This window comes from Struthio camelus, chromosome 16 (assembly GCF_040807025.1).
Source record: "Struthio camelus isolate bStrCam1 chromosome 16, bStrCam1.hap1, whole genome shotgun sequence".
In the NCBI taxonomy this organism is placed as follows: domain Eukaryota; kingdom Metazoa; phylum Chordata; class Aves; order Struthioniformes; family Struthionidae; genus Struthio; species Struthio camelus.
In genome coordinates, this window is record NC_090957.1 from 9,018,090 (window position 1) to 9,037,927 (window position 19,838).

The 19,838-nt window shown below is 50.3% G+C and overlaps 1 protein-coding gene across 3 annotated transcripts in view; it reads right to left on the reverse strand.

The window, feature by feature from the left end:
• Positions 1–13,183, reverse strand: part of STX1A (syntaxin 1A) — a 116,247-nt gene extending 103,064 nt beyond the window's left edge. For all 3 annotated transcript variants that reach the window (XR_011134946.1, XM_068910327.1, XM_068910326.1), the window contains exon 1: positions 13,089–13,183. Coding sequence is in view for 2 of the 3 variants with exons in the window: in XM_068910327.1 (XP_068766428.1) it covers positions 13,089–13,118 (30 nt within the window). In the remaining variant the exon portion in view is untranslated. The remainder of the gene's footprint in view (positions 1–13,088) is intronic.
• Positions 13,184–19,838: the final 6,655 nt, after the last annotated feature.

Here is a 19,838-nt window from a genome sequence, read left to right on the forward strand (position 1 = left end):
CGTCTGGATGTGATCCTGGGCAATATGCTAAACAATTCTGTGATGTTAATGAAATTTCTTCGGTGCTCAGACTGTGCACAGATCATAGAGAAAGCCTACCACCATCCAAGAGAGACGTTAATTCTCACAGAAGGCAAAGCTAAAATGTTTTCTGGAAAACTGAAATGAGCAGTCATTTTATACACTACAGACTGGCAGTCTGACAGGACTTGATGGAAGGTCTGAAAGCAATGGCAGACAAAAAGACAGACTCAGTACTAGAAAATTTGCCATTGACATCACATCAGAAGTACTGTACGATGGAAAAATGGTCAAGGCTAGAAAGTGAACATCTGAAAATTCACACTTCCATTTTGCAGGAGATTTTGATATTATACAGTTTGGTTTTGTTCCAATATATGCAACAAAGTGAAAGCTAAGAAGCAACCTAACGGCTTTGTACACGTCAAAGGAGCAAGCAGCAGGGAAGAGGAAAACCTGTTTCAGCTAAAGAAAAACATCGGCATAAGAACGAATGAAATGAGTGTTAAATGCCTCATTAATAATTTTAAGCAGGAGAGTTGGAATTTTATAATCCAGTCAGGACTGTGGTCCTGCAACAAGTTTCCAACAGCAGCAGAGGCGAACAACTTATTTAGAATAGATCCCGATAAGTTTGTGAAAGAGATCGCTGAGGTCATCTGCAACAGCAGGGTCTGAAACTGTCTTGCATGCAAGACAGACTGAAACGACCCGAGATGCATCTGGAGAGATGCGCAACCTGCCAGCAGTGATCAGCACACAGACAGCAAAGAAAGCCCAAGAGAATCAGTTCCAGGAAAAAAGGTGGATTAGTCACGCATGGTTCAACATCTTCATATTTTCCATCAAAACTGAAGTCACAAGCTCGGTGCAAAAGGGAGAAGAGTTGTTTGGTTTGTCTTTCAAAAATATTTTACAGGGTTCTTTCGCTTTGGAGTTTGCTGCACTGCCATCCTTGTGTTTAGCAGAAAAGATGTCTTAAAAAAAAAAAAAAAACAAAAACAAAAACACAGTGCTGCTATCTGAGACAACAAAGGAATGCCTTGTCTTTCTCCGAAAGGCTGGTTGCAGAGCCCAGAAAAATCCATATGTGGATTTAGTATACCCCAGATTTGAATGCCTTCAGGTATTCTTGTAGTGAATTAATCATCTCTCTCTAAAAAGGTCATACACATGCATTCTCAGGTCTGAGAAGGTCATTGCTTGAAGTGACTTGTGTAGCAGAAGTCAATTGCTGAAGCCACTTCATCAGGAGAATTAAATCAGTTCTTAATGTTCACTACTAATCGAACTTCCACCAACTTTTTAGTTTACCAAAAGGATCTGGATAAACTTCATCCTTCTCCCACTGGCAATACCAGTACCTAAACATTACAGCTTGGCAATTACAAGATCTAAAACCTAAAGGAAGATCTTTCTGACAAAGAATAAGCCTTTTTCTTTCAAGCTGGACAGACTTGAAAGCGTCAGTCCATCTCTTCTTTTTTTGATTATCTACAGCAGGTGAAATAGAGACAGATGCACACGTGGAAAATGAGAACTCACTAAAAGTATTGCTTGTTCACTTCTTAGATCTGGAGCTTGACCAGCTGCAGGTTACAATCAGCTGAATACATTTCCTTAAACAGCAGCGTGTGGCTATCCTAAGAGACTATGCCAAAAAACAGCACAGTTCAACGAGAAATCTTCCACAGGGAGCAGTGGCATTTTCAATATTGCAGACACTCTTTTCACTCAAAGATGGCTGCAACGGACCATACAGGCTCTTGGAGAGAGATACAACAAAGAAAGCTTACTTTCTGGAGAGGCTGGCCATCTCATAGCACACCTAACAGAAGAAAGTACTGCAGGAAAACAGGCATGCTTTTTAAACCTTGGCCTGTACTGGAAGAAAGGAACATAGCTCCTTAACCATAGCTCCTGTACGGCCAGCTGCAGTGGAAGAATGTCCCATCTCTCTCTGGATAACGCAGACAATAGGTTTCAACCAGCAGTCTGCAGACCCCTGGGGGGCCACTGACTACTTCTAAGGGACCTGCAAAAGTCAGCCAAGAAAAGGAAGCCTACTGTCAGGAGGTCAAATTTGCTATATAAAGGTCAGCAGCTCCACTGGAAACTTTCAGAGTATCAGAGAGGTTGAAAACTGCTTCACTAAAGCACACATGTGCACTAAAGCAGACATGAGCAGTTGTTAGTATATGTTTTTCATTTCACAAGCCACCATCACGTACAGATGCAACACCCTGATCATCGCCTTAACTATCTCCCTAATTCAAGGCAGGTTAAACAAAAGCAAAGAACATTTATTTACAAAATCTCAATTAGGCAGCACTAGTATGATGCTCAAGAAAAGATGGATGCAGTAATCAAAGAAAACTGCAGTGGATCCACTTATCATAGACCAAATCCAAAGGATGCTTGGTCTCCATGCTAAGCCAGTCACCTGGAGCAGCATGCACACGGACAAAGTCAGTCCTGCAAACTAGTTTCTGAAGAAACTTCCTTCATGATGCGACTCGCCAGCTTTCATAGACGCTCTGCTTCTCCAGGAACAACAGTGAGGTCCTTTCTGGTTTCAGACCTTCACCTGCCTCCCCTCTTCGGAAATGCAGGCACTTGGACAACTTGCATGCAACAGCCTGTCCATAGTTTACAGCCAGTAAACTGTTTTCCCATCTGGAAGACAGGGCAGGACACAAAGGCTTGCATCTCAGACAAAAGCCCTTCCCACACACCCAGTGTTATACTTCATTATCAGATTACAAATTGGCACATTGCTTGATCTAAAAGTATTAACACGATTAACGCCCTAAGCTGCTGGCTGACACAGGACATAAAAGTAACCTCTCTTGCTTTAGGGACAGCCTTGGGGCTGGGGGTCCATCTCCCCAGACTCTTCTTTGGGGTACTCTGTCGCCGCGTCACTGGGCAACAAGCTGAGTGAGCCTCAGGAGTGCAAGGGTGGCAAGCCTCCTCCACCATCACCACCTCCTACTCACCATAGCAGCCCACCACAGCGCCAACGTCCACCTGGTCCACCAACAACTCCTGCCTGTCCCCCACAAGCCAAGCATGCCAAATAACCTGCTTAAAGTCACAGCTCTCTTCTTGGGCTCCCAAAAGTCTCCAGAACAGAATGACAAACATACTTTTTGCCACGGGTTTATTTCCCCTCATTTGTACTGTGCTCTCCACAAGAACTTCCTCTGCACAAACCACCACGACCAACCATGCCACTAACTTAATCAAAACCTGCAGGGAGCATGCAACATATATTTACCGTAGCCTTTCTGCTCAGCAAGTCTTTCAATCCTTTGTGCTTCCAGAGTTGCTCCTCTTCACGTGTCCTCTAACTAAAAATGGTCCCCTTACCCTTATGCCTATTTACGCGTGGCTTGGTATTTACACTGCATTGCTCTGTTTCTGTTTCCTAAGCTGTACTTCTCTGCTTGTCTTCCCTTCCCCATTCATTTGCTTTAAAAAATTATCCTTCAGACTCCACGGTCAAAGGACATTCAGACTTCCTTTCTCATGTGTTTGTTTAGGTAACCTTCCACAGCCGTCTGGAGCCAGTACCTTCTTGCGCATGCTGTCTTTCCTGGTTTTACACGTCTGCGTACTCTCCTCCTTTGTGTTAATATACTAGTTTTCTGGAAGCAGCAATTTATCACAGTACTTAGCTTAATGAGCCTTACTGTACATGCTCTGCCTGTAGTGATAATTTTGCATATTTCCTGAGAAATCTTGTTAACTAAGGAGATACGTAGCAAAACAAACATTTGTATTGCATCTGAGCAGCTCACACAAAGACAAAGACACTTGCAATTAAAACAACGGGAACTAGTTTAAATCCCTCTGGCTCAAACATTTTAGATACCCAGCACACAGCAAACATATACGGCCTATAAACGCAACACCTCATTATTCTTCTAACTTCACACTGTGTGGCATCAAGTTTCAAGAAACAAAGGGCACTTTAAAATTCACACCAACTTCAGTGGAATTGCAAACCCCTGTGATATTTGACCTAGAGTTTTCCAGTAGACACTGCTGTGTCCCCAAGGAGCTCCAGGACTCACCATCCTCCTTCATTCTTCATCCCCAGGGACCGTGCCTGTGGAGATCAAGACAAGGAAGGAGGTGCCTTTTCCATTGCAGGCCTTATGTACCCTGCCAGGGTCAGGGCAGTCACTGCCTGCTGAGACACACACACCTCTGGTCTTGCATCACCGCCACCCACACGATGCAGCCTCCCCTAACAACCAGAAGGGATTTCAGCTGCTTTCTCAAATCCTGTGTAATGCCTGTGGTTGCACCTTCAAAGATACAGCACCCTTGACATTGCTTTGACATCATCTCAACATCAGCTCTGAAAACACCATCAGGGATTACTGTATTGCATTGCAGCATAGGCCAGGTGACAGCATGACCAGTCCCACCAGCCCAGGGAGCTGCAGGAGGGACCCTTCCTCTCCCAGCCTTTGCCTAGCCCAGCGCTGGCTGCAGGCATGGACTGAGCCACGCTTCCTGCAAGGGATGCGCACAGGAAGGTTCCAAGCACCCTCCCTGTTTCTCTCTGCCCTCCAAACCCCCGTCCTTCACATTGCTCCTTCCACTTTCCTCTGGGATGGAAACCCCAGCTACAAACCCGAGTCTCCTACCAGTGAGAAGCAGCATTACATCCTCCCAGAGCTGACCTAGAAATTGAGGTCTCAACATGGGCTTTGTATCTTATTGTGCTTAAGGGATAGCAGAGGGTCTTCTCAGTTTTGGCCCACAGCCCCAGGGCACGAGGCAGATATCACCCCTTCCCTGATAAGCAGTGCGCACATACACATGCTGCTGGGGTGAGATCCAGCAGCCCTCTGCCAGTGGCAGGAGGGGCAGTATAACCAGGAAGGAACCAAAGAAGCGTTTGGGCACCTCTCATTGCAAAATTCACCCTCAAAAGCAGACCTCTGAGTCTTGAGGCTTTTAAGCTTTTAGCTCAGTTCCTTCATCCCTCACAAGCATCTGGTGAAGCAACTTAACAACTGCAGCTGACTCGCAGATCCCACACTGCCCCGGACTCTCATCCAGTCACCCATAAACTAAAATGTAGTATTTCCTCGGATACGACTAATACCCACCGGGTTTAGTGGTGCTCACTTCTTTCCACTGACTATAAAGCGGGTCTGCACAACTAGAACATGTAGCTGTAAACCCTGCAGACGCATAAAATTTAGTAGTTGGCTCTCGCCTGCCATGTGACAACCCCAGCTCCTGCACAGGCTAGGGGAAGGGAGACCGAATTATTTACATGACCCTCTTTGGTTGAATAGAAGAGCTTGAAAGCATGACATGCAACCAAGAGGGTTAAAAATTAGAAGAACCCAGTATTTAAAACATAAAAACAAAACAATCGAACAAAAAAAAAAAAAGACAAAACATGATTTTCAGCATCAATAGTGAGTTCTGAATACTTGGGGTTGGCAACACTGTGCTATACAAAAACCACACTGCCCCGATGAAAAACAAAGACACACAACTCTTGCTAAGAAGAACAATTTTAGTCGACTTCACAATCATGCCTGGAAGAGAGAAATCATCTGCGAAAGCAGCACTGTATTATTAACGACAAGAGATGGAGCAAGATCTGGTTCCAAGCTGTAATTTGTAACTTGGCCTCCCAGGATGTTTGAAGTTGCTCCAGAAGAGAGAAGGTGGCTCCACACAGCCAAATCTGGAGCTGTCCTCTCTCCCTCTTTTTATTTTTTAAACACATACCTACCCACAACTCCCACAGGCAGGAGGCGATGCTCGACAACAGGACGCAAAGCAGACAGGAACTGGGAGTTTGCAGCCTGCTGGATGTGAATGGTGGCATTGTACAAATACACAGACATCTCCAGAGAAGAACATATCAAAGCAGCTGTTCCTGTTTAAAAGAAGTGATGGGCTCACAAGGAGAGTACTCTGCACAGCCATTTCAATAATTTCCGCAGAATAGAGACCGGTAAAAGCAGGGCTGGCTTTGTTTCCAACTCTTTTCTCATTTATGCAGCAAGCTCAGGAAAACCTACTGCACCCGATTTGGCAAATCATTTTCCACTAACAGCGCACAACACCACAGACCTGCTGGCTGGCAAGCTATAACACATCACCTGTCTCTGGGGCTTTCCAGTTAAGACCTTACCAAGTGACTACTGCGGTTTGGGCCTCAGCCCCTTATTCAGAAAGAGCTCATGATGGGAAATGAAAACAAAGCCTAAGAGAGGAACTCTTTAGCTGCTGAAAAATTATTCTCAATTAATACTTGTTTAAGCAAGATAAAGTTTTAGACTCAATCAAAAGACCACCAGAAACTCGAAAATCCCATTGCACACTGCTGTAGGTTACAAACAGCAATTGAAGCTTTGATTCTATGAACGCATCCTTGTGTTTAACTTACATACGTAAGTAACGTACGGGCAAGTAAACGTACCCATAAGATTCACGGCTGAACGCCGAGCGGCTCTAAAAGCCTTCGCAGACACAGAAGGGAGCAACAAATCCATTGGCAAGAATTCATCCTAACTGTAGAGCCGGTGGGATAATGCTTGACAGGGGCCAATACCTGAGCAAGTCACCTTCACCACAGGATCAAACTGCAGCTCTGAACTGAGAGAAGAGACTCCATCGAAAACGGCACTCTCCTCTCCCACCTCTCTCTGGTGAGTGGGTCATTTATATTTCCATCTGGGTACAAACCGCCTTTCTTTTTCTGATGCCATTCCTAAGGAAGGTCCTTGTCACACTGGGGAAACTTCTGCCAACGCTGAAATCTGTTAGGCCTGGACTCTATCCCGCAAGCACGGCCTTGCCAAATCTCTCCCCACAGCACCTGAACGTGCTATTTAGGCAATATCTACTTAAGCATCTTAAAGAACATTTCCCCTGGGTCATGTAATTGCAAAATAAGACATCAGGCAAACAGGTTTTGGTAGGAAACAGGGAAAGGATCTGTCAACCGATAAATGGTCTTTCCCAGCCCAATTAGAGACTAGAGGCACCAAAAATTTGTAACTATTGCATTTTCTGCTAATTGGCTGTGTTCACAGCAGAGTCCTGTCCTCCTGAACATCCAGTCACACATTTCTTAATTGCACGTAATGCCAAATTTGTGGAATTCCTCCAGAGATGAGCAATCCTGACCCAAACCATGAGGGTGTGCACAGTCACAAACCCACTATTCCCCTCCCAGTCCAAATGCCTCCTTGAAATTTCCACCTCTTGGCACAGACTGTCATCTCACAGCAGTCTGCAGTTCCTTGGCACCTTTACATTTCTGCAGAAATGGGGAAGCAACTACAGAGAATTAAATCAAAATAACAACAATAAACCCAAGAAACAGGGCATCCAGTGATCAGGGATTAGGAATTTCCAAATGCCACCTTCACGATCTGATATTTGAACATATTTCTCACCTCCTTTGGCTCTTTCAACACATCATTCATAATTATTTTGCTATTTGGACCAGTTTTATATCCTGGAAACTCAGAAGTCTCACACAAACGGAGCTGTCATCTCACAGACAGGACAAAGTAACATGGACCAGACTCTTTCAGGCCAGCATGCACACATCTCCTCTGGTCTCACAGCCTTGCAACATCCTTTATGTTTTGCCCCTGCTGACACAGGAGAGCAAAGCCCTCACACATTCAGCAGAGCTTCCAACTCTCTCCCCATCCTCATAAACTGATGACTCTTTGTAATTCAGTATCCCCTTGTACTAACTCTCCTGAAGGCTCAGAGAACACACCACCAGGATAGCCTAAATCAAAAGGTTTTGGTGCCTGGAGCTCAAGGAGAAGCAGTTTGAAGACTCTTCCAAAAGCAAAACAAATTATTTTTCAGGAAATTTCCTCCCACCCCACCCCTACAACAAGACACTGCAGGGGGACAGTTTCAGCCAAGAGAGGTTGTTTCTGGGGAAGTTTGCTAAAGGGACCTGGCAGTAGCCAATCTCAAAAGGAGAGTCTACAGAAGAGTCAATAAGACAGAGGTGACTTGCCATCACTCACAGGGACAGTGTTAAACCTCACTGTACTGCACCTGCCATCAGAGCTGTATCAAGCACGTTGCAAACATAGGCCCGCTCCAGCTCCACTCTGGATGCGCAGGAAACACCAAAGCAGTCAAATCTGCAATCCAGGCCCTGGGCTGAGGCAGAAGCAGCAGCAGCTGTAGAGTATGGCCACTTTCTGCAGTGGGGCTAGTGGCAGAGGCACTTGCAGGTGCTGAGCAGCCATTAGGGCTCCCTCTCTAACCTTACATGTGCCCAGTCATAGCCATAGCGCTGCAGCTCAGTCTCTCTGAGGCTCACCCTTCACTGAACGCTGGGCTCTCCAAAGGTTGGCACTGCACTACAAAAAAGGAGGAGGGAGCACTGTCAGAGGTGTGGGGGCTACTCCATCTTACTGCTAAACCCACCAGACTCCAGCATCTGAAAAAAAAAAAAAAAAACAGTGCAAAATCAGCCTCCCCCAGGCCTGGAGGAGTCCTCCCTGCTCCCTGGGTACCATCGACAGCAGGTGACAGCAGCAGTGAGCATCAGGTCACAGCTCACCAGCGCTCAGCAGGCCAGACCAGTGCTGCGTCAGCTAACGCTGATGAAAGTGGTGCCGCACTGACTGCAAAGTCATGGCCAGCATCACATCAGCAAACACAATTCCTTCACATCCGTATTCAGCAATGGTATCACACCAACACAGGCCAGCCCGTGCTGGCCTGGGCAGACGTGACAACACTAGCCTGATAAAGGAAGTAGCAGCTGGGTTAGAGAAACCATCCTGACAGAAAATAATCTGACATGGGGACATCCAGCCCCTAAAACAGCCATCACGTTTGCTTACACCAACAACTACCTGAAAGCCTCCTTTTCACCCACCGCTCCTGAACAGCGGGGCCGCTGCAGGCTTTTCCTGCCTCTGCCACATCACACACACTACACGGCATGGTGACGATGCAGTGTGCCACACTCATCTGTGCACACATGGTGCTGTCACCAATGTGGTCTTTGCCCCAACTATCGGGATTCACATGCCAGTGCTGTCAGGAGTGCAGGGGTGGGGGATGCTAGAGAAATGTCTATTTAGACAAAAATGAAGCTCTGTCTGTGGAAAGGATGCATTTCCTCCAGGAGACCAAAAAGTCTCTGGGGTTGACCTAGCAGATGTCACTTTGAATCTATTCACACAGCAAGGCTGAGCTCATTTCCTCAGTTATTCTGGCTCAGAAATAGGAGGACAAATCCCAGCTTTGGTGAAATGGTAGCACAAGAATGAAAAGACCTGGCTTGCAAAGCTGCTCTAAAAGCACCCAAAAAAAAAGCCCGAAGTTGGTACTGCACAGGCCTGGGAAGGGCTCTAGCAGTTGCCTGCACTGTGCTCCATCAGACTGTGCACCAGAAAAAAGGGTTGTGTCAGCATCTGCACCTTTCACCAAGGGCATTCTCACACACGGGAATTTAACCCTCAAACACCAGAATTTAACGTAAGAGAACATATGGTGCAGAAGCAACTCCCCATTCTTCAAGCAGAGGGCCAAATCCAGGCTCAGGATAAACAGGTTTGCTCCTATTAATCTCAACAGGACACAGCAACTACTTACAACAAGCTCAGCGCAAAGCTCTGCTGGTCTCAATACAGGCATCTTTCATGACCAGGTCCACAAGTCTTCCTTCACAACAGAGTAACATTTTCAGCCACAAGCTAAATTTCCTGTTCCAAGACTGTTTAGAGCAGGCCTGGGAGCACTGCCACCCTCCCCAGGGCACTAGATTTGTTAAAACGAGTTTGAAGACAACCCGAGTCCAAAGGTTCATAGAAGACACAAGATTAGCATTTTGAATTTCAAGTACCATTGTAAAAATCCCATTAAGATGAGAAGCTCTTATTCTGCACAGCAGTCAAAACCCTGCAGCCCTTCCTTAGCTCCAATAAAGCTAAAAAATAAAAATAAAAAAATAGAAAAGATAAATTCTGCCAGTGAGGAAAGTTGTGTTTAAAAGATACATTAAAATGAGAAGAAACTGGCTCCTTGTAGGGTGACACACTCCCCATACCACCTCTCAGTGGAGCTCACTCATCTTAAGTGTCCAGAGGCCCAGGAGATCTGAACTGTTGTACCTGGGAGCCCTGGCACAGACCCTGCAGGATGCACACAGGGGTACGGCCTTTCCCCAGCACACACCCAGCAGCCACCCCACTGCTGCAGACATGCGAGACGCGATGCTGGCAAGGAGGGAGCCCCAGGAAGCGAGATGCAAGAAAGCCTCTTTGCTGAGCAGAACGCCACCCCACTCCCAGGCTTTATTCATCATTACACACTAAGCTACAGAAATTTCACTGAATAAGGAACATCAGCAGAATAGAAGCTAAAGCACTTTTTTTTTTTTTTAAAAAAAAAAAAACATATTTAAAGACACGGAGAGATTTTAAAATACCCTAGCAGTATCACTTCTCAGCCAGCACTGGCTGCCAACAGGACATTCATGGGACTGCTTTTTACTATTATTATTAAAAAAGCCTATTTTCTGATTTTATTTCAGTCTGCACTGTACAGGAGAAGACTTGCTTGTCTTGGGTGCTTTCCAATTACTTTGGCTGAACAGAACGGGTGCATTTTTTTCTTTATATAGTCCCTTCCTCCTCAAGCATATATACCCACGCCCTGCTTCCCCATGCTGACGTCACAGAAATACGAAAGAGCTCCACATTTCTGACTTCTTCCAGACTAAGACATCCAAGTGGAGTCTCTAGAGACTTGCCTGGCCTCAACACCAGAAGTTCTCCCAACTATTCAGCTTACCTTTTCCTTTATTTTTCAACCACTCCCCTCCCTTCTTGCAAGTTATATCCTCCCTTCAGATGGTAGAGCAGCAGAGATTGCACAACAGATCCTCTCCCCACTTGAAACCCACCTCCTCTCCCCAACATGCTCTCTCCTTCCCTTCACTCTGGTCCCTGTGTGCCAGAGACAGCTAATCAGACCCAGTGATGAAGTAACAAAAAATAAAACAAACAAACAAAATAAAGAGTTATAATCTAATTCATTCCTTCTTAAAGCAGGATTTGAATTTAAGACACTGCGCACAGCCTGGATCTTCCAGACTTCACCATGATCTCTGGGAGACATAAAGCTACCCTTCTCTTGGGACACTAATACTGGCTGGAGTTTTATCCAGCGTGCAAGGTGCAGCTCCTCTAAAGATGCTAAATACCTATTGGCCTTAACAAAAAAAGGTGTTGCATAGTATACAACCCAAAGTAGAAAAGCTGAGAACAGTTATTTTTAGGAGTACCATGAAGTGCCAGGTTAACACTCAGTTGACCTCAATGTAGCTGTTTACATCACTTTGTTATTGTTTGAAACCACCTTCAAACACAGGCATATCTGGCATCATTCATTCACTTAGCTCTTCTTTCAAAGGTTACTCCAGGAGCAAGGAAAGTTGGAGAACATCTTTTCTACAGGAACTGCTGAGATTCTGCAGCGTTCGGCTGCAGCCTCACAGAACGCACAAGGCTCACATACCAGAAGACAGAAGAGAAAGAGCATAACACAGGAGCAGCAGCACCAGTGAGGCTTTGGCTGCAGGTGTGCAATGGCTGGGCAAAAAACAAGAGTGCAACAGCGTCTGTGTTACACACCAGTGAGACTGCACCTAAAACGCTATGCAGTTCTGGGCTCTTCCTTAGCCAGATGACATCAGCAGATTGAAAAGAATGAAAAAGCAAAATGGGCGAGCACCAGAGAAACCAACCTGGGAAGAAAACTACAGGCTGAAATCAGGCAGCCAGGGCTAGCCCTGCTGTCTAACGAAGCCACAGGAAAAGACCCTTTCCCTGCTCTGCTAGCACACTCTTGCCCTCATGACATCCCCATATATAAAGGCTCTTCCATACAAACTAGCCTAGATGAAAAATATATATAATATATATATATATATATTATAAAATTTTATATATATATATATATATATATATATATATATATATATATATATATGGGGTTTTTTTTAAGGCTGGGTTAGTTTTCAGCTAGATCAGTCCCTGAAGCAGTTCATCACGTGGCTGCACAAGCAGGGGCTGGACCAGAGGAAGAGAGATGATGTCCTTCAGTGGCAGCACCAGCTGAAAGCATTCAGCACCCTGCTGCCTTACACAGCTATGCGTACAGCAACTCTAACTAAAAAAAAGAAAAGAAAACAAAAGCATCAAGAGACAGATGCCCAAAAAGAAAAAAAAACCCACAAACACACAAACAGCAATCAAGGGGAGAAAGGAGAAGAGGTACAAGGTGTTTACATTGGAAAAAGCCTTGCTGTCTAGACCACTCGTGACTGCATCAGTATACAATGACCTAACGAATCAGCTTATGCTCCTTTTCCCATTTCTGTGCTCAGGGTACCTCGTCCTGCTTGGGGGAAACACCTCTCCCCGAGATCGACTGTTCCTCATCCCCTCTCCCGGCAGGGGGTTTCCAAGCGCGAATGCTCCCCACGCAGCAGATGCACGCACGTCCGTGCAAAGCCCGTGGGCAGCGCCGACGCCAGGCGGCACCGGGCGCGCTAGCGAGGCGCAGGGCCGCGTTCGCGCGAGCTCCCGCGTCCACGGGCCTCGCGCGGCAGGCGAGCGCCTCGCACCCGGCTGGGCCCGAGTCCTGCGCGGGGGTGGGCACGGCAGGGGCCCCGCGGGCACCGAGGAGGCCCCGGTCGCGCTCCGCGGGGTCCCAGGGCCCCCGGACGGATTCCCCGATACCGCTGCGGGGGGAAGCTGGTCGCCGGGCCGGGGGCGATGCAAGAGCGGGTCGCCCCCGCCGAGCCGGGCGATCCCGCGGCAGGTGCCGCGGCGCCCTACGGGCAGGGCCGCGGGCCGGGACCGGCTGGGCGCGCCGGCACCGCCCCCGCCGGGGCTGCCCAGCCCCTGGGCCGCCACCACCCGGGACCCCCACGGAGCCCCCAGGGCAGCGGGACGACCTGGGGGGCGGCGGCCGCCGCCGCCCGCCCTACCGGGGCCGCAGCCCCGCGCCGCCGCGGTACTCACAGCGCGCAACTCCCCGGTCCGGTCCTTCATGCTGCCTGCCCGCTCGGCGCCGCCGCTCTCCGGCCGCCGCGCTGGGAGGGGCGGGACGGCACATGCGCCGCAGCCGGGCGGGGGGGGCGCGGCCCCGCGGGCCGCTGGGAACGGCCGCGCCGGGGGGCGCGTGGGGCGCGTGGGGCGCGTGGTCGGGGCTGGGGGGGGGGGTCGCACCTGGGGGGGGTATTAAGGAGGGAGGTCACATCTAGGAGGTTTACGCCTGGGGGGGGGGGGTCGCACCTGGGGATCACCCCTGAGAATAACATCTGGGGAATCGCCTCTGGGGGAAATAAGCCGGGGATCACACTCAGGGCTCAGCTGGGCTCACGCCTGGGGCTCACATCTGGGGGCTCGCCTCGGGCCACACGGCAGGGCAGCCCCGACGAGGGTGCTCACACGGGGGGGCCCAGCACAGAGGCAGCACCCAGTCCTGGGGCTCCAGCAGACAGCATGGTTTGGGGGCTCCCCTGCGGGGCTTCGCCAAACCCCCCACCCAGAGATGGGGCAGGAGGGGCAGTGGCATGGTCTGCTCTGGGGGACCCCAGGCTCCTCACCAGCCTGTGGGGCTCAAGCAGGTAGTGCAGCATGGCGAGCTGGACACACCCGCAGCCCCCGACCAGCAGCTGCAGCTTTCCCCCATGCTGGAGGTGACAGGGCAGAGAGGGCTCACCAGCCCCCACTAACTCCTCAGCTCCAAGTACCCAGGGCTGCCACGCTGGCATGGCACTGCCTTCGCCCCCAGGTGCCTTTTGGCCCGTGCTGGGCCACCGGCAGCCATAGCCCAGTGCATTCATACAGCTCATGGTTTGCTGTGTAAATAGGTGCTTTCTGGGGGAACTGGCAGTGTCTGGGAGGTGCTTCCCACAGCCCTTTTTTTCCACCTGCCTGCTTAACAGCAGAGGATGGGATCAAAACAAAATGGCTTCTCCCGAACCCCATGCTCCTGGCAGGCCTATCTGCAGGGAGTTCTGCATGCACAACTTGGGAGCTGCCAGAGCCGGAGGGCCCTGGTCCAGTTGCCCAGGAAACACAGGGATTCCCATGGGACCAGAGTGGCACAGGGCCAGCTGGTTCCATCTTCATGCCTCAGGGCCACTGGCCTGAGCTCCAGCTGCCCTTGGATGAGATTGGGATCCTTGGGTTAACCCAGAGGCCCTCCTGCTGGGGTGCACCTCGGTTTCCTCCTTCCAGCAGCCCTTTGCCATGGAGAAACTCAAGAAAAACCAGTGCCAGGCATGACTCTGCACAGGATCAGCCTTTTCATGTCCTGAAACAGCCTGATTTGAGTCAAGCAGAAATTTCCCAGCAGAACTCTGCTTCCTTTTCCCTTGGAAAATGCCTAGTCATCAAACCTCCAACTGTCATGAGAAAAATCTGTTCTCTGTGATCCTTCAGGTTCACACATTTAAAATTCCTGGAACTGTACATATACATTGATGAGACAACCTGAACAAACCCTGCTTTTCTCTTTAAATGATTCTACCAAGAAATCAAAAAGCCTAAATTAAATATTCATAGGACCCGGATTGATTTTAGAGGCTGAAAAAGGCAAGATGCCTTTGGCCTATTGTAGAAAATTGATGTACGAGTATGAAATGAATGTGCACTGGCTGGTTGGTAAATCACAACATATCAGTGTTAATGGAGAGACTGAAATTCAGAGGAAAATCCTGGGAGCCCTTTAGGTACTTTCTTGGCTGGTTGCTACCCAATGCACCCAGCAGGAACATGGCAGCAGAATAGGGTCAGCAGGAGGATGGTGGTAAGCTGGGCTCCACCAGCTACACTCACGTGCCCCCCTCCATCTCAGGACAAAGCCCGAAGCGAGGTGGCCAGGAGATGGCTACTGTGGCTAGAACTCAAGGGGGTAGTGCATGGCCTGGGCTCCTCCTGTGCTGCAGTGCTAGGTCAGCCCCCCGACATGGGGAACTTTGAAGGCAAATCACCACCATTTCCTGATGAGAACAACATTGGATGCTTCATGCAGCAGGTCCTAAACACAGAACCATTTCATGGGTGCTGCTGTAGTGCATCATTACCACCAGGTTTACCCTCTCCACCACACCATCTCCAAACACATCTTTTTCACTAGATAAACTTGGTCCTGAAGAATTTTGACAGTTCCTCCCTGCTGCCCTCTTTCTGGGCTTTCATGCATTGCTCTCCTAAATTTTCCTCCAGTGGCTCAGAGAACCTCAGATCTACCACGTACATCTGCACTTGCCCTGTCCCCAGCACAGCTGCCCTGAGGGTTGATGCTGTGGGTGTCAAGATCTCCTGCTTCAAGGGGCAGCATACAAGGGAATGAGAGGCAGGAACAGCACAGAGCTATGGCAAGGAGAAGTGGCCAGGATGGGAGAAACAGTTCTTAGGACTGCATCTTCACTTACTAGGCAAACTGTTTTCTTGAACTCCTGCTGGCGCAGATCAGGTCACACTTCTGCCTCTAGATCCATTCATACTACTGTGGCCAACAGGCATGAGGTGGCTGCAAGTAAAGAAATGCCTTTTGTTCCTTGTGCTGGCTGCCAGTTCTCTGTTGACAAAGTGTTCATTTAACCTTGATTCTGCTAATAAAATTATCCATATGATGCTTTGCTCAACTTTCAAAGAAGAACAGATTAGGTTTTATTTCTTCAGCTATTTCATTAAACTGTGACTTATCAAAGCTAATGGACAAGATTTGAAAACAGTTGCATATAGTTTCCCCTTTAGCACAGCTTTGTACAAAGCCTTGACTCATCACTCACTAGTAACGCCATGATCCCCTGGGGCAGCCCCCTCGCCCTCTTCCTGGCTGCAGCACTGGTGAAGCCATGGTGGCCAGGCCACAGTGGTGGCCAGGACTGCTGAGGTGGCCAGGCTCTGGCGATGGCCAGGCCACAGTAGTGGGTGGGCAACTGTACTGGCCAGGCTACAGTAGTGGCCAGGCCATGGTGAAGGCCAGGCCATAGCGGTGGCCAGACTGTCATGCTGGCCAGGCCGCAGCAGTGGCCAAACCGTAGTGGTGGCCAAGATATGGCAGTGGCCAGGCCACGGCGGTGGGCAGTGATGCTGTGACGGCTGCGATGGCTGGGTCATCGTGCTGGGCAGGCCATAGCAGTGGCCCCAGGCTGGACTGGTGGCCAAGTAGTCATGACGGCCAGGCCGTGGCAGCGGGCAGGCCGTGGCGGTGGCCTGGCAGCGATAGCCCCCAGCCCAAGCCCTGTGCGGGACAGGCCTCTTCCGCGATTTCTTTGCAGCTGCAGGCGAGCAGGGCATCGCCCGGGCCCGGGGCAGGTCAGCGGCAGCCCCGGGAGGCGGAGAGCTGGCCCGGCGCGGCCCGGCCTGGCAGCCTCGGACGCGCCCTGGCTTCCCCCGCAGCCGAGCGGCAGCGCTGGGGGCGCAGCGCTGCCTGGCGGCGGCGGCGGGGCCGAACCCCAGGGCCGCGGCGGGGCTTCCCGCGGAGCTGCGCGGGCCCGAGCCGGGCGGGAGCCCCCGCAGCCCCTCGCCCGGCCGCGGCTCTGCCTCCCGCCCCCCGCGGCGCCGGGCCCGCTGTAACGCCACTAATACCCACAGCCCTCTCGTGTGCCGGGTCGCGAAAGGCCGTGGAAGAAAACAATTTTCGTCCTCGATGCTGCAAATGCTCCTTCTGTCAGGGCGTGGCTCCCCCGCCAGGAAGGGCCCTGTCCTCCGGGGTGAGCGCCCCGCTCCGCGCTGGCAGCCCTCCCGGAAAGCCAGGCCTGCACGGGAGGAAACGGGGTTAGGATCCCCCCAGCATTTCCCAGTGCACTCAGTACAAACACCCTTTTTGACCCCTTTGGGAACGCCACCATTGCTTAAATAAAATCAACTCAAATCCTCCAGCTCAGTTCCCCACGCTGCAGGGAGCAGAGAACTGCTCTGTCTCCCAGGCAGAACACTGGGGACACTCACCTTGTCACCCCTCCAGCTCTCAAACAAAGCAGAACAAGCGGCTCCTTTGCAACAGCTCCCCACGCCAAGCAGCGTGCAGTCCGGCTGCGGCTGCCAGGGTAAGGTGAGTCAGCCAGGACGCTCCAGACACCCAGTGCAGACAGACACCGAGCGCAAGGGGCAGAGACCCTTCGGCAGAGGGAGAGACTGGCTGCCCTCCGCAGCAGCAAGGGCTAAGACAAATTTTGCATGGTACACAGTATTGTGTTTGTCTTCAAAGGCCATTCTGGGCCTTAGTGAGCAACAGGCAGGACCTACACAGCGCTATGTTAGGAGCAAAGGCTGCACGTGCATGCCAGGGCAGCTGAAACAAGGTGTTCCACCCACTGCGCTGGCTTTTCTCAAAATTAGCTCAACAAAGAGGCTTTTCTTTCAGGTTTTGTCCCTGGCTCTGGCAAGGACACAGGGAAAGCACTCCAGCCCAGCTTCCAGAGCCAGTTGCTGGGTGAGCTCAGAGTGGCAGTCAGGAGGTGCTTTGTTTCTGGCCACCTCCCTTCTGCTGCTACTCTGGGCTGCAAGTAAGCCAGGAGGGTTTTGCCCAGCCTTTGGAGCTGAGGAGTCAAGTTCATTCCTCACCTGTTTGACAGTTCAACAGGTGCATGACCCAAGTAGCACAGTTAGGACAGAGCCAGGCTGGACTGGGCAGGATTTGGTGCTAGAGAAACAGTGATTATTGCTTTAGGTAACTGGCCCTTACCACTGGAAAGGAAACACAGTGGGTCCCTCTCATACCAGATACTCCGTGTCAAGTGAACCGGCTGCATTGGCCCAGATGACCTCTGAGTTCAAAACACACCTCCAACCCCAGGGAACAAGACAGATTAGGAGATTCCAGGACTTACTTTCTGGGCTAACCTTTGCCTAGGTTAGGCCCTACTGCTGCACCCTTCTCCCTTGCCGGAGGTCTAGCGAGGCCGCCCGAAGCCCTAACAATGGCAGAGGCACTGGTACAAGGCCCGACCGAGTCTTGAGAAGAACAGATGGGAGAAGGTAGGGAGAGCTTCCCTTTGCCACGAACATGGCTTAATTTATTTGAATAACAAGAGCATTGTGCATGTCTAAAGATAAATCAGCCCCTGTCATCACCCCCACAAGCCCTCCCTATGGCCTGGGTTGTGAAGCCCACCTTCTCCCTGCTCTTTTGTCTTCTCTCCTTTCATTACCTCCTCCAGCTGTGCCTGGGGAGGCTGGGCAGGCATGTCAAGGAGGTGTCTCTCCTGCCATCAGCTCCCTCCAAAGAGCAGTGCTAATTCAGTCCTCAAGCTCACACTTGCCCACACAAGCTCCCTCCCACCCAGGAGGAGCTGCAGCAGTGGGCACAGACCCAGTCACTCACTCATCAACTAGGCATGAGAGACAGGTTTGACCTGATGTGATCCACAGAGCTTGGCTGCTTCACTCCCACCTGGGCTCTGACTGAGAAAACATCCAGCTGAAAACATGCCTGATGCAAATATCTCAGAGGCTGAGCTTCAGCATCTTTTCCAGCCACCACTGGGATTCCCACTGACAGCTCTTGGAGTGGTGTGCACAGCCATGCCCCTGGCAACATGCAGATGGTGCTTTCCCTCATCTTCCCAGAGCCCGATGCCTCCAGAAGCAAGCTCCTTTCCCGAGACAGCTCTGCTTGTCTGCCTTATCAGTCTGAGACAGTACCAGGGTGTCCTTTTAACTGTGCTGCTGTCCACTGGTTTTTGGTGAGAGCTGGAACAGTCTTGGTCAAGGGCTTCCTGCAGGAGAAGGGACCAGCTTTCCTCCTAGAGGATTTGAAGCTCCTGCTGCCATCTCATACACATATCAGCTCTAAAAACTGCTCTTCATTCACTGAGATAGAAGTGGAAAAGGCATCAGGGCCTGTCAGGGCCACCAGGAGCTCTGAAACTAAGGGACTATCATGGACATCTCCTAGCGGGGAGCGCAAGGAGCCGGGCAGCCACATGGAGATGTCTCACCACTGCAGCTTAAGCACTGGACTATTAATGTTACTTTGAACCAGATAGTTATTACAGCACTTTTCAAATTTTTTCACCCAAGTTCTCATCAGGCAATAAGATGAGACAAAACAGCAGTGCCTTGTATGCTGGAGAATACAGTATTTCATCTCCCTCCATGTGATGCACTGACGTCTGTGCTCTCCCCGCTTTGGAAACACTCACCTATAGGACTGGCTTTCTTCCTGTATGTTCAGCAGCCAACCTTGAGCTGGTGTGGGAGTCATGAAAGGTATGGTTCTCGGAGATGTGCCAAGTTATGTCTTTGTTAGCACAGTCCTCAAATCCTCTTCTCCCTGGTACTTGCAGTAGCTTCTCCCTGTGTGAATCAGGTTCCTCTTATTTTTTGCTATACCTAGCTGCCCCCAGCCAAAGTGTGCCCTTGTGACCAGATCCATCAGGAGCTGTCTCTTGGTGGTTTTCTGCCTGATACCCTTGATCAGGCCTCAAGAGATATCTCCTTTGTTCTGCCACAGATTCACTGCAGGACACCGCAAACCAGGACACCTCTCAGCTTCTGTGTGTAGCATATGGACAGTATGCTCCCTCCCTCTTTTGCTGCAGGTACTGCAGTTACACACAGCTTGTTAAGGCAGGGCCTCACTTCACTATGCCTCCACACACTGGTGACACAAAAGGCCGGGTTCCCGCAAACAGCTCTAACACCAATGATGGTCTCACCCACTGCCAGAGGGACATAGGAAGCCCCCCTACACGCACTTTGCAGTCAAATAAGTCACTTCCCTGCCTTCCCAGTCTGCTCCACAACAGC